This window comes from Lynx canadensis, chromosome B3 (assembly GCF_007474595.2).
Source record: "Lynx canadensis isolate LIC74 chromosome B3, mLynCan4.pri.v2, whole genome shotgun sequence".
Lineage (NCBI taxonomy): Eukaryota > Metazoa > Chordata > Mammalia > Carnivora > Felidae > Lynx > Lynx canadensis.
This window is the reverse complement of record NC_044308.2, coordinates 120,885,024-120,898,499: the sequence shown is the minus strand read 5'-3', so window position 1 is coordinate 120,898,499 and position 13,476 is coordinate 120,885,024. Positions and strand designations below refer to the sequence as shown.

At 42.5% G+C, this 13,476-nt stretch overlaps 1 protein-coding gene across 4 annotated transcripts in view; it reads right to left on the bottom strand.

The window, feature by feature from the left end:
• The window catches only part of GPATCH2L (G-patch domain containing 2 like), a 57,429-nt gene extending 45,298 nt beyond the window's left edge, over positions 1-12,131 (bottom strand). For 2 of the 4 annotated variants that reach the window (XM_030319634.1, XM_030319630.1), the window contains exons 1-2: positions 12,068-12,131; positions 9,195-9,866 (exon numbers count right to left, since the gene is read on the bottom strand). In XM_030319634.1, the coding sequence (XP_030175494.1) occupies positions 9,195-9,856 (662 nt within the window). In that variant the 5' untranslated portion in view covers positions 9,857-9,866; positions 12,068-12,131. Of the gene's footprint in view, positions 1-9,194; positions 9,867-9,992; positions 10,116-11,616; positions 11,824-12,067 lie in introns of those variants that run through there. The other 2 variants (XM_030319632.1, XM_030319633.1) reach the window with 2 other exon arrangements.
• Between the last annotated feature and the right edge of the window lie 1,345 nt (positions 12,132-13,476).

Genomic DNA, 13,476 nt, shown 5'->3' with positions numbered 1-13,476 from the left:
GAGAGCCATCTGTGGTAACTAGACTGTCAGATGACTCCCAATGATCCCAGCATCCTGGTATTTCCCAGCCTGGTTGGTCTATGTGACGACCAATGGCATAGGAAGAAGTAACGGTAGGTCACTTCTGAGATTAGATTATAGAAGACTGTGGCTTCCCTCTTGGACACTCAGTGAGGGCTGGTATGCTCTCTCTCTTTCTCTGTCTCAAATCATTACCCCTAGGGAAAGTCAAGTGCCATGTCTTGAGAATACGAACAGCCCTGTGGAGGGGCCCCTGTGGAAAGCAACTTACAGTCCAACAGCCTACAAGGAATTGAAATCTGCCAACAGCCCTGAGTGAGCTTGGAAGTGGATCCTTCAGTCACAGTTATGCCCTGAGACAACTACAGCCCCAATCAACAATTTGACTGTGACAATATGAGACTCAGAACCAGAACCACCCCGCTAAGCTACTCCCAGATTCCTGACTTCAGAAACTGTAAATGTTACTTAAAGCTACTAAGTTTCAGGGCAGTTTTTTTTTTTTTTTCTGACACAATAAATAATACAGTATTTTTGTGAATTCTTTTTTGAAAATAACTCCCTACTTCCTAGCCCTAACAAAAGCTTCTAATTTGAATAAGACAAATCTCTGAATTCTCATAATTGAGAGAAAAAACACACCTTGTCCTCTGACCTGACAGCTCGCTGGTTCTTTCATATTCCTAACCACAAAGGACTATAAATTTAGAACTGAGTAAGAGTAGTTTATACCTGTCTCAACTAAAATAAGGAATTCGTTTATTACCTATAATTAAAACAGCGGTATCAATAAGTTAACACCTGGATTACTAACCAAGTATCTTGAATAAGATGGATCTTTTACATCTAATTTTAAAAGAAACAAACAGGAGAGAGAGAATGGCCTCTACCATCATGTTAAAAGATAAGGGGTTTTCATTTTAACTTTTTATTAAATAATGCACTTAACAAAAATTTTAAATCGTCTTAGAATTCAGAAAAACAGAAAGGAAAAGTCACTCCTAGACCCAGAGCCCAAAGACATCTTCGCTCAATTTTTTTCCTGGGTCAAGGTGGCATATCTATAACCGTATACAGTCAGATTTCAGAGTCTAAAAGTAACTATGACCAAGGGAGAGGTTTTTCAGAGAAATATCTCACACCAACTGCAAAATTATTCCCACAATAACTTAATAAGTTGTAAGAATGTATAATGAAGGAGTTTGTTTTCTGGTTTCACTCGGAGGATACCACACCACAAAAGAAACAGCCTCACTGGTTTCACAGGCTTATTAGTGCAGCCCCTGCAATCAGGTATACTGGGTAAAGATTTAATGATTTTCCCCAGGACTCTGCTACTGAGCTAGGGGGGTGTGCCTTACAGAAGCCCACCCATCCTTTTACGACTTACCTTTTCTTAGAGCTAATAGTGATTCATGTTCAGTTAGAAGAAATGTCTTTGCAGAGTAAATTTTTAAAGAACATATATTCTGAGACCTGAATGTCTAAGAATGACTTTCTGCTGCTTTTCCATATGAAATCTATCTTGGCTATCCATAAAATTCAGGGGGGGAGTAGGAGAGCAATCTTCCCCCCCCCCCCCACTCCAAAATTCTACAGGCAACTGCAGCCCTTCACACTTAGTACTGTAGGAATAAATGCCAGCCTTGTTTTCATCCCTTTTAAAATTGTTCTTTATACCCAGGGAGCCTGGGTGGCTGTTGGTTAAGTGTCCGACTTCAGCTCAGGTCATGATCTCATAGTTCATGAGTTCAAGCCCCACGTCTGGCTCTCTCCTGTCAGCACAGAACCCAATTCAGATCCTGTGTCTCCCTCTCTCTCTCTCTCTGCCCCTCCCCTGCACATGCTCATGCGCGCTCTCTCTCTCTCCAAAATAAACATTAAAAAAAAAAAAAATTGTTCTTTATACCTGTTCCACCCCTGCACCAAGGCAGAATGCAAACTTCTGCCAGGATAGGTCTAGGTAGTATGTGTCTGTTCATTCATTTTCCCTTTTAATCTTTATAATTTTTCAACCCAAGAATGCCTTTTCTCTTCAGTTCTATTTTTTAAATCATTATTCTATTCCAATGTTTCAGTTTCTTCCTTTGAAATATTTACATACTCATAGACAGGCCCTCTATCTTCTGTTCTCCAGATCTATCAACTTCTCTCTCATTATCACCTCCTCTCATTGCATCTTGGGAGGGCTTCCAAAGTTTTCCAAATCAACTCAATTTTCCACAGAATGAATTGTCTTGTTTTAACACTGCAATTACATCAATTTCCTTACATTTTTCCTCCCATACTACTGGGTTTTCAAATAGCCATCTTTCTTTCCTTATGAGTTAACTGTTCCTATTCCAAAGTGACTATGTCTTTTTCGCATCCTAAAGAAGACTTTCTAAAATGTTCTGGTTTCCACTGGCAATCATTTTTGGATATGTGTTTTTCCTCTGAACTTTCAGGATAATGTTCCTTTTCCCTTATTCCACAGAACTTGCTGAAAGGCCTCTTGCTGAAAACTGGTTTACCTAGAATCTCGTTACTTGCCAACAGAAAGGGTGTGTAAATGACCCCTGGTCCCATTCTCTATTCTCTTGGATATAGGTAACATGCTTCCCACATCTACAACTGGCCAAGACAATGTGTAGAGCTCCTGGCCTAACACCCAGTGTCACTGGTAGGCTTTTACCTCATATAGTTATGTGGGACCAAGACAGGATCTTCTTCTAACTGTCACTGCCTTATTCTGACCCCATTCCAAGAGTTTACAATATATAAAGATATATAAAACACTGCAATTTCTAGAATGCACCACTAAGAGTGATTTTTTCTTCTCTCCCCATGCCAACAGTAAACTTTATTCTTGGAGAATGTATTTCCCAGGACTGAATTTGCAGTGACTGCCTCCTACTCCAAACACAAATACACACACAGAAAACACTAATTCCTTATCCAAGTATATTCTGGGAGTTAGAGCCTCCAAACAGAAACTCAAAGATACAGATTGGGAAGTACAGTATCCCCTCTTCTCCACACGGCAGAGAAGTTCTAAGACTCTCACTGATGCGTGAAACTGTAGATAGTACCTAACCGTATATATACCATGTGTTTTTCCTATACATATGTATCCATGATTAAGTTTAATTTTATAAATTAGGCACAGTAAAAGAGAGGCAATAACTAATAATATAACAATATACTATAATAAAAGTTATGTGAATGTGGGCTCTTTCTCTCAAAATATCTTCTACTCACCCTTCTTTTTTTTTTTTTTTTTTTAATTTTTTTTTTTTCAACATTTATTTTTGGGACAGAGAGAGACAGAGCATGAACGGGCGAGGGGCAGAGAGAGAGGGAGACACAGAATCGGAAACAGGCTCCAGGCTCTGAGCCATCAGCCCAGAGCCCGACGCGGGGCTCAAACTCACGGACCGCGAGATCGTGACCTGGCTGAAGTCGGACGCTCAACCGACTGCGCCACCCAGGCGCCCCGACTCACCCTTCTTCTGATGATCATGTGAGAGGATAAAATGCCTAGGAAATGAGATGAAGTGAGGTGAACCATGCAGGCACTGTGACGTACTGTTAGGCTGCTCCTCCTCCTCCTGACGGAATGTCAGAAGGTGCATCACCTGCTTCCAGACCACATCTGGTTGAGGGTTAACTAAAACCACAGAAAGAAATTGGGCAAGAGGGGACTACAGTAGAGGACGGAACAACACTTGTTCACACTGCGGCTGCCTGATTTTCTGACTAAAATGGACCTGCGTTTCTGAACAAAGGCCTGACTATAGACAGAGAATGAAGGGTCTCACTACATACCTTCAGCGTAGGCTCAGCACTGCCGATGTGGGCTTCCAACTGCACATCTATCAGCCTTGTGGTTTGTCACTATCTTGGCGAGAGGCCAACTCTAAGTCCTGGTTCCTGGCGATGTGAGTTTACAATGTTTTCTGTCTTCCTAAGCATTTTAATGGGCAGCTGATATTGCTTATCAAATGTTTTTTACACTACGAAGTTACAATGATGCACTGGAAGGAGGCTGTGACTGGAAAGAGTTCCAGAGTCTCAGTGTTACAAGGGACCTTAGAGGTCATGCAGCGCAGTCTCGCCAACTCTACAATAACTCAGTAAGTGGTCACCAAGCCCAGGCTTGAACCCCTTCAGTGACCTAGAACTCATTACCTGGTGAAACAATTCATTTCATTTTTACAGAGGTCGAATTTTTGGAATGTTGTATCTGACAATGAGGCAACGTCTTAACTCTCTGTGCTTTCCATTTTTATGAGCCCTACCTCCATCCTCTGGAGTCACACAGAATAATCCTAACACACTTCTTTCAAGAGACAGATTTTCAAATACAGTAGTATCAAATCCATCTCCCAAGGTGTCTTTCTCCGTTGTTCCCAAGGATATACTAGCAGAACTCTGCATAAATCTATGGACGCACGCTATGCTAGCTATTCAGAACTCTCAAATACAATAGTACCATTTGCAACAATGGTAAATATACTCTTGGTCAGCACCTCCAGTTATGGAATAGGAAACAGGGCAACCTCAACCTACCACATACATTCTTTCCAGTATTCCCTGATTAATGACCTCCACTTGCAAAGGAGGCTACTTACCTTAACCATGAAATAATGAATACTATTGATCCAACAAGGTACTGCTATAGAGTGTTACTGATCACCCAATCTTTGGTTAAAATGGTCCTCATTTAGCAATTTCACTGTCACAAACACCTGGAGCAAAGCATGCTCATAATTAAAGAGTTTGGGGAGGTAAAGTGAGAGGTGATGGACAGAGATCTCAGCTTTCTCCCATTTATTCTTGCTTCTGAGCTATTGTTTGTGTCAGAAGGGATATTGATTTTCTATAAAAATAAGAAAACAAGAGGCACCAAGGGGCCGCAGAAGGTCAGCGTGGGCTGGAAAAGGAGGGGGGAGGGTTAGCACTCTATCTCTGTCACTTGCCTTCCAAGAGAAGGGAATATTTTCTTTCCTGTGAGATCGGCCTCTAATACATCACCTTAGGAAAGCTCCTGACTGAGACTTCAGGCCAACACCAAACCAATTCACTTAGAAAAACCAAAGAAGCTAAACTATATTTAAGGGGAACAAACAAAGGATGAGTTAGTGAAGAACAGAGTAAAATTAGGCTATGAATCACCTAATACCTGTGATATAGACAATATGAATAAAAACAGTAGAAAGGAATTTTACAAAAGGATTTCTCCATTCTAGAATGGAACACACATACACAGGAAAATTACTAAAATAATAACTGATCTTTTTGCAGGTATAAAAAACTATTGTATCATAACCACTTCCAGTTCCTCAAAACTCTTGAGGGATTGGTTGGCGTAGAATTGAAGGAAGAACAGAAAAATAAAAGGAAAAGGAATTATTGGTTAAGCTTAAAACTATTCCATGGTTAATTAGTAAAGTGAATTTAAGGAAATTAGAAATACAGCTCCCTGGCTGAGACATACATTTTCCAACCTAAAACACCTGACACATATTTTTTAAAAGAATTCCATCCACTGATGAGGCTAAGTTAAGTTTAATGATCACCTTCATCCTAATAATTTTACAAGTTGGATCATACACACTGACAATCTTCAATATCACTGATAAAATGTAAGGTTCTACACTTGATCTGTATGAGAACAAAGATGTACGTCCAAGCAGATTTATGAAAGAGCAACCAAGGAGATTCTTAAAAATATTTGTTAATGTAGAACAAAGGTAGGAAAATTTTGAGAGAATCAATTCACCAAAATAGTAAAATATCCAAATCATAAATTATCATCTACTTAAACATACTCTAATGCTAGTCCTATTCATAAGGTATGCTTAATAATCAAGGCAAGATTTTAGTTCCATCTTACTGGTGAGAGGCTGAACATAATTTGTGGTCAAAGAGTAAGTCAGTCACCCCTCTTTCTCCACAGAGTAGATTTAGGGGGAAAAAATACAAGGCACTTCTGTTCGTAACTACAGATGAAACAATATAAGTCAAGGCATATTTAAGACCCCTAAATAATTAGATTCTAAAGAAGAATTGTTCTCATTTTAAGTCTGCTACTATTCCACCCTAATTTCCCTCATAGCTACAAGAACGTGGGCATCCATGTTGCTAAAAGAACTCAAGAGTGATGGGACGCCTGGGTGGCTCAGTCCATTAAGCATCCGACTCTTGATTTTGGCTCAGGTTATGACCTCATGGTTCATGAGATCGAGTCCCACATTGGGCTATGTGCAGACAGCGAGGAGCCTGCTTGGGATTCTCTCTCCCTCTCACCCTGCCTCTCCCCTACTCATATTCTCTCTCAAAATAAACATTAAAAAAAAAAAAAAAAAAGAATGTTAACAGAACTCTGAAGTCATGTACCAGGCAGATAGCCCAAACAGGGTAACAAGGTCTTCTCAAATGAAAAGAATAAAAATAGGGGCGTCTGGGTGGCTCAGTCGGTTGAGCGTCCGACTTCAGCTCAGGTCATGGTCTCACAGCTTGTGAGTTCGAGCCCTGAGTCGGGCTCTGTGCTGACAGCTCGGAGCCTGGAGCTTGCTTCGGATTCTGTGTCTCCCTCTCTCTCTGCTCCTAACCCACTTGCATTCTGTCTCTGTCTCTCTCAAAAATAAATAAACATTTAAAAAAAATTTTTGAAAAGAATAAGAATTTCATATGAATTGCTGCCTATTTCAACTTATCCAGACTCTCAGGTAACTAGAATGTTTATTATCACAACCTGACTATACGTGCAATAGCTGTGTCTGAGGTAGGAAGGAACTAAAAGTGCCTCGCTACTAGATTACAGACTGCATCTGGAACCACACTTAGACTGTTATCTTAAGAGCAGACAGAGTGAACAATTATGTCATGAGAAGAAATATACACAAGCTACCACTGCAAAAAACAATTTTTAAAAATCACTATTCTCAAGGCACCTGGGTGGCTCAGTCAGTAAAGCAATCAACTTTCGATTTTGGCTCAGGTCATGATCCCAGCGATCAAGCCGTGTCGGGCTCCACGCTGGGCATGGAACCTGCTTGAGATTCTCTTTCCCTCTGCTCCTCTCCTCCACTCACACACGCTCTCACTCTGTCTCTCAAATTTAAAAAACAAATCGTGATTTTCAACAGTAAATTATCTGGAATATATGTTCGATATTGACACAAACTTGAACACCTCAATTGAGGGTTTTGATATTGTGTACGGCTGTAAATTGACTAAACATTTGTTTGATTAAAAACAGCATGATAAGGGCAACTGGATGCCTCAGTTGGTTAAGTGTCTGACTTCATTCAGCTCAGGTCATGATCTCACAGTTTCATGAGTTTGAGCCCCACGTCGGACTCTGAGCTGACAGCTCAGAGCGTGGAGCCTGCTTTGGATTCTGTGTCTCCCTCTCTCTCTGCCCCTCCCTGACTTGCACTCTGTGTCTCCCTCTCTCTCAAAAATAAATAAACATTAAAAATATATTTTTTAAAATAAAAAAACAGCATGATAAAAAACCTTTGTAACCCAAAATTACACATATATATTGGGTAAATAGGTCTTAGGATATACATTAGAGGAAAATTAGAGAAGCTGTATTATAAGCCTAACCAGTTGTGCAAACCCACAAATATAAAGTTAGTGAGAAAAATTGTTGAAGCTGGACTAAAAACCGCCCTGAAAAAGGTATGGGTTTATATAAAGACCTACGCAGCCTTTCTGATTACTGACACAGCCTCACAACACAGTTCCTAAGATTTGTGTCTTTGTTTTTCAGACAAACTTCAGAAGCAAAGTCCTAAGAAAGGCCAGATATTCTACAGTTGTAAAAGGTAAGAAGAGACGGAAAGAGCAGTGGAAAAGGCAAACCCAAAGGGCAGCAAAACATGGTGGTTAAGTATGAACTCTGGAATCAGAATTGATTCCTAGTTTTGCCACTGGGTGACCATGGGCAAATTATCTAAACGCTATTAACCTCCATCTCTTCTTCTATAAAGTACGAATAGCAGTGCCTGCCATACGGCGCAGTCCTGAACATTCCCCTGGGACCACCAACCCACTAGGCAGCACCCACACAGGCATGTGGTTTGGTACAACGAAGGGGATGGGAACAATGCAGAGATGCCAAATAGCCTGTGAAGCACAGGACGGTCCCTCACCACAAAGAAGTGCCCCCATTCAAAACACCAAGAGGGCCACCTCAATGCCTCAGTAGGTTAAATTAGCCTGACTCTTGATTTCAGCTCAAGTCATGATGTCACAGTTCGTGAGACTGAGCCCCAAGATGCGCTCAGAGCTGACAGTGTGGAGCCTGGCTGGGAATCTCTCTCTCCTCTCCCTCTCTCTCTGCCCCTCCCCAACTCTCACTCTCTCTCTCTCAAAATAAACAAACATTAAAAGCAAACAAACAAAAAAACACCAAGAGCACCTTCCTTGAGAAAGAGATACCACACATTAATATTAAAGTATCGAGGTGGGGCTTATCAATGTTCCTAGGACTACGTGAGATGGAAAAAAACAAAGTCACCAAAATCTACACTGACATTTTAAAGATGCATCCAATAGACACAAATTTTTATGGCTCAATGACATTTGGTTGAAAACTAATGGGATTCAATACTGTTATTTTCAAAGCCCCACCATGTCTTTCAGACAACTTGGATGTCAGCCATAAAAAATAAACTCAACAGAGTCAAACCTTAAGTAGCAGAGAACAGAATTATAGCCCGGTATCTGAAGTCGAGACTCTTAACGGGTAAAGGAAGCTTACCAGAAACGTACACAAACTCCACATGCCCAGTACCAGCATTTTCTCACATACACAAACACACACACCAGCCTCTGCTGAGACCCTGGTTCTAACAATATCGATGTATGAACTGCATGGTATAAACAGCAGTAAACTGTTTTTAAAATAAAATTCTTGGTTATGCATGTGAGATACACATTTTAAACAATTTTTAGAAACAATGTGTTATATTACATAAAGCTTTCTTGACCTAGGGAAATAGAATCATGAATGTACTTTAAAAAACTAGAGATAAAACTAGCTGACTGGTTAAAGGAGGGCTACAAAGGCAACATTGCAGTGGCTAGTTCTGAAAGTTGAACTCATCACGACTGTAAATTTGTACCTGGGGTAAAAATAAGCAGGTAAATCTTTGACTTAGTAAGAGAGATCTCACCATTCTGACATGTTCTCATCAGAGCCCTGTTTTTGTTCATCTGCTTCACACTCCATCCTTTCTTTCCTTCCTGTTTTGCTTAGGAAAGTCCTATTTTCTGCTGATTCACACAACCCATGACCTGATGAGGTCCAGGGAGTATTCTCCTTCCAGCGGGACAGACGCTGCTTCTTAGCAGACTTGAACCTGCAGCCTCTCTCGTAGCTCCAATCTGACACCTTGAGCTTCTGCTGAAGGCTGGCAGCCACCTCTGATGTCACTCGCTTCACTTTCCGCCGGCGCCGGAGCGGTCGACAGGGCGCATTTTCAGTAAAGGAGTCAGATTCGTGCCAAGAGTGTTGCTTACTCTTAACAATGGCATTGAGAGCCGGGTGCCGTTTGGCTACCATCGTGTCATCGGAGTCACTAAAATTGGCAACAGGGGCCATTTCTCGACAATCCTTAATGGCCTCATCGAGACTCGACTCAGAGGCCTCACTGTAGCAGCAGGTATGCTCGGCCAGGTGAGTGAAGTCCGAGCGGCGCTTCCGGCCTCTCCTTTTGCGAAGCTGCCGCCTCTGCTGCCGAGGGCTCAGGGCCATCTCCTCCCACAGCTCACCAAGCTTATTCTGCTCAGATGTCTGCTCCAAGGCTGAGGCTAAGTCATGTACCAGCTCATCCATGAGGCCACATCTGCCAAAAGAAAGTCCAGAAAAAGAAAAAAGAAAAATCCTTAACAGGATCTGTTGTTTTAGAATAATTTTATAAACCAGATCATGGCAGTGCACAGCCCACCCTATCTACAGAAAATAAACTCACCTTTCATCTGGCTACACTTAAGACTCTGTTCTACCATCCATGCTCCTTTCAGCCACTAAAAATAGGTGTTTGGCCCTTAAGTGCCTGAAGTCAACACTCACGGGATCACAACCAGGATACTAGCAAAAACCAGCAAACCCAGGGAAATAAATCTTTCCCCTTTTTTCCCAATTAAACTCATCACTAAATTATATAATAATAAAATCCAAAAAGATTAGACAATGTCTCACCAGACAGGAGCAGAACAACACACAACTTCAAAACCATAGATAAACAACTGTGCTATGGTCTGGGGTCACTAATAAGAATGCTTGTGGAAGGGAGAAGACAACACAGTGACACACTTTAAGGAAGTCTGCTTGTACTTTTAGTGATCCAAGAAACTGTAGTGACCCACACTTGTACCCTGAATGGAGAAAACAGAGTAAGTCTGCACCCATTATGGTCCCAACTACCACCTGGAAGCTAGAAGGGAAGGCCATTTGTTGAGTAGGTCATATACACACACACACACACACACACACACACACACACACACACACATATAACTAGCAACTTTTAAGCTCTTCTCCCATCCTTCAAAAAATTAAGTGATCACCCTACTTATGAGCTTTAGTACCCATCACACGACAGCAGGATATAACAGGTTGAAATGAAACGCACGGGAGGAGTCTCTATGATTTCTAGCCAACTGCTTTCTAACTTTCCTATTGTCAAACCCTCATACTTCAGGAGTCACTTTAAAAGCAAACCTTCCAAGGGATGAGAGCAGGAGCAATTTTTGGAATGCCCCTTTAAAGGGAAATGTCTAATATAATTTGTACAACACCTTATTAAGTACATATTAAATTAGCACTTTTCCCTAGCCCTTGTTAAGCCCAAAGTATTTCAAGTCCGTAATTAGAATTTAAAACTGTGTGGCGCCACTCTCAGACGGTATTTTCGTTCATGCAGTTTACATTCTGCAAAGGACTTTCTAAAACCTATTTTCATGCTGTCCCCATGCCAACGACTTCAAAGGGAAGAAAACAGTAGTCTGGCTTATCTGCCACATGGATGGGAGCAATGGGGACACCTAGTTCCAAAACTACCAACCAAACAAAACGTCTCAAAGTGTCAAAAGCCACACAATATAAAATGCCCACGTCCCTTTAAGCAATACGAAATAGTTTAAAACGCCATGACTGGGGTTTCGGAGGCAATTGCCTGTGAGACCAAAACAGAAGTGAGGACAGCACGTCTAAACCTACTTCCTTAATAAAGAATTACTGCTTTAAAAACTCAGGCAGAACTGTACAAATTAACGTGAAACAAAGTGACAGAACAACTTGCAGTCGTTCGTGCAGAATCCTTTCCTAAAAGACTGCAAGTCCAACAGCAGGTGACAGAAGAACCTTGAGCTTCCCACACCTTCACTCTCGGGTGCATACTCCGAGAGAACCCCCTTGTCCAGCAAGCACTCGAGGAGAGGAAAGGTTAAGTCACGCAAAGAAAAGCACGGGAAACGGATAGAAGTAAAAAGAGGCAGGCGTATGGTCTGAGCGAAAGACCGGGTTGCGAGGAGCTGGGGGGAGGAGGGGGGAGGAAGGCAGGAGGCAGGAAGCAACTTCTCATTTGGGCTCACCGGGGCAGGGGTTCAGCCCTTCTCGCTCGGGCAGAAACTGCCAAAATTCAAGTCCTGGTGACTAAGCTCCCTCCGTGATCAGGGGTCGCAACATGGCCACATATGTGAGAAAAAGCTGGTTTCGAAGGACTCTCCCTCCAAGCCCCCGGCCCGCCTCCGAGGACTAGGGCGAACACGGCTCGGGACAGCAAGCCCTCAAGCTGTCGCCTGCCCGAAAGCGCCAGAAAGAAGAAAGGAGAAGAGGTGAGTGTCGCCCCGGAGACGCCCGAACCTTATTCCCCGGGATGGGGGCGATGGGCCCTGAAAAACAAGGCCCAACCACCCTCGCCCCTCCCGCCAACCTTCGCAGCCCCATGGCGCACACGGCCCCTCAGACTCCGCTGGGAGCCGGTATTCCCGTTGGCGCCGGCCCCCTGGCCCCCGACCCTCTCAACCCACTCCTCCCCCTCACCAGCTGCAGCAGCCACCTCCAATGGCCGCCGCTTTTGGGGCCGAGTCTCCCCGCCGGGGTTTCCCTTTCTGACCTCATTTCCGGTCTGGGCCGGAGGGGTGGGGCGGTGGTGGAGCGGAGTGGGTGGGGCTGCTGCTTGAGAGGGCCCGCCCCGGCTAGACGCTTCCTGTCCGTGGCCGCGCCCACTTCCGCCCCACGGTGGGAGGGGCCTTGGGGAAGCCCGGAGTAGGGGTTACGGGCCTGTAGTGTTGGTGGTTAAGGGTGGGCTGGGTGAGGGATAAGGTCCCCGTTAGGGGAAGAACACGCCTCCTCAGGCTGGCCTCGTCTGTCTTCGGGGGCGTCGGGGCGTCGGGGAATTGGCAGGGAGGGACCTGGGCCTCGCCGTTGTTTGCTGACCTGCTTTTAAAAAGGGTGTGTGAAATTAAAGGGAAATTGATCCTCATTGTTAACTGTGAGAGTTGGTACCACTATTAGGTTAGCGCCATAGCTTTGTAGTGAATTACTCAGCCTTACAAATACGCATTCCTTCAGCAACAAAACCAGTAAAGTTCTATTGGATTATAACTTTAAGTATAAAATTGATACCCATGGGTCTATATTGATGTAAATAAACTAATGATGTGAATACTGACATGAATAAAGTAATAAAACAAGGATGAGGAGACAAATCTCTGGTGCAGAAGAATTCTGAATAATTTATTGAGATAATCTACCCTGAAGTATAACTCCCACCCCCTTGAATGTGGGCTGTGCTACTGACTTCCTTCTAGAGAGTACAGTATGGAAAAAGAGAAAATGAGTATAGTGGAGAAACAAGGCAAGCACTACCTCACTTAGGTGATCAAGGTTAACATGAACAAGGTATAAATCATGCTGATCGTTTATGGGCTAGATATGATGAAAGTGTCATTTTATCTCTATGGTACTTTCCTTCCAAACCCCATAACCTCAGTCTAATGAAGAGAAAAAACAGACAAACCCCAACTGAGGGGCATTCTACAAAATGCCTGGCTAGAATTCCTCAAAATTGTTAAGGTCAAAAAAGTCAAGGAAAGTCTAGAAATCGTCACAAAGAAGAGCTTAAGGAGATGGGACAACTAAATGTAATGTGATCTACTAAATGAAAGACTGGAATAGAAAAAGGACATTAGGTAAAAACTAAAGAAATCTGGATAAACTACAGACTTTGGCTAATAATGTCTCAATGTCGGTTCATTAATTGTGACAAATGTTCTATATGAATGTAAGATGTTAATAATAGAGAAAACTGGGTATGGGGTATATAGGAACAGTCTGTAATACCTTTGTAATTTTTCTGTAAACCTAAAACTAGTCTAAAATAAAAAGGTAATTTTTTAAAAATGTACATGGCTTTTGAACAAGAAATTCTGTCTCTAAGGAATTTTACT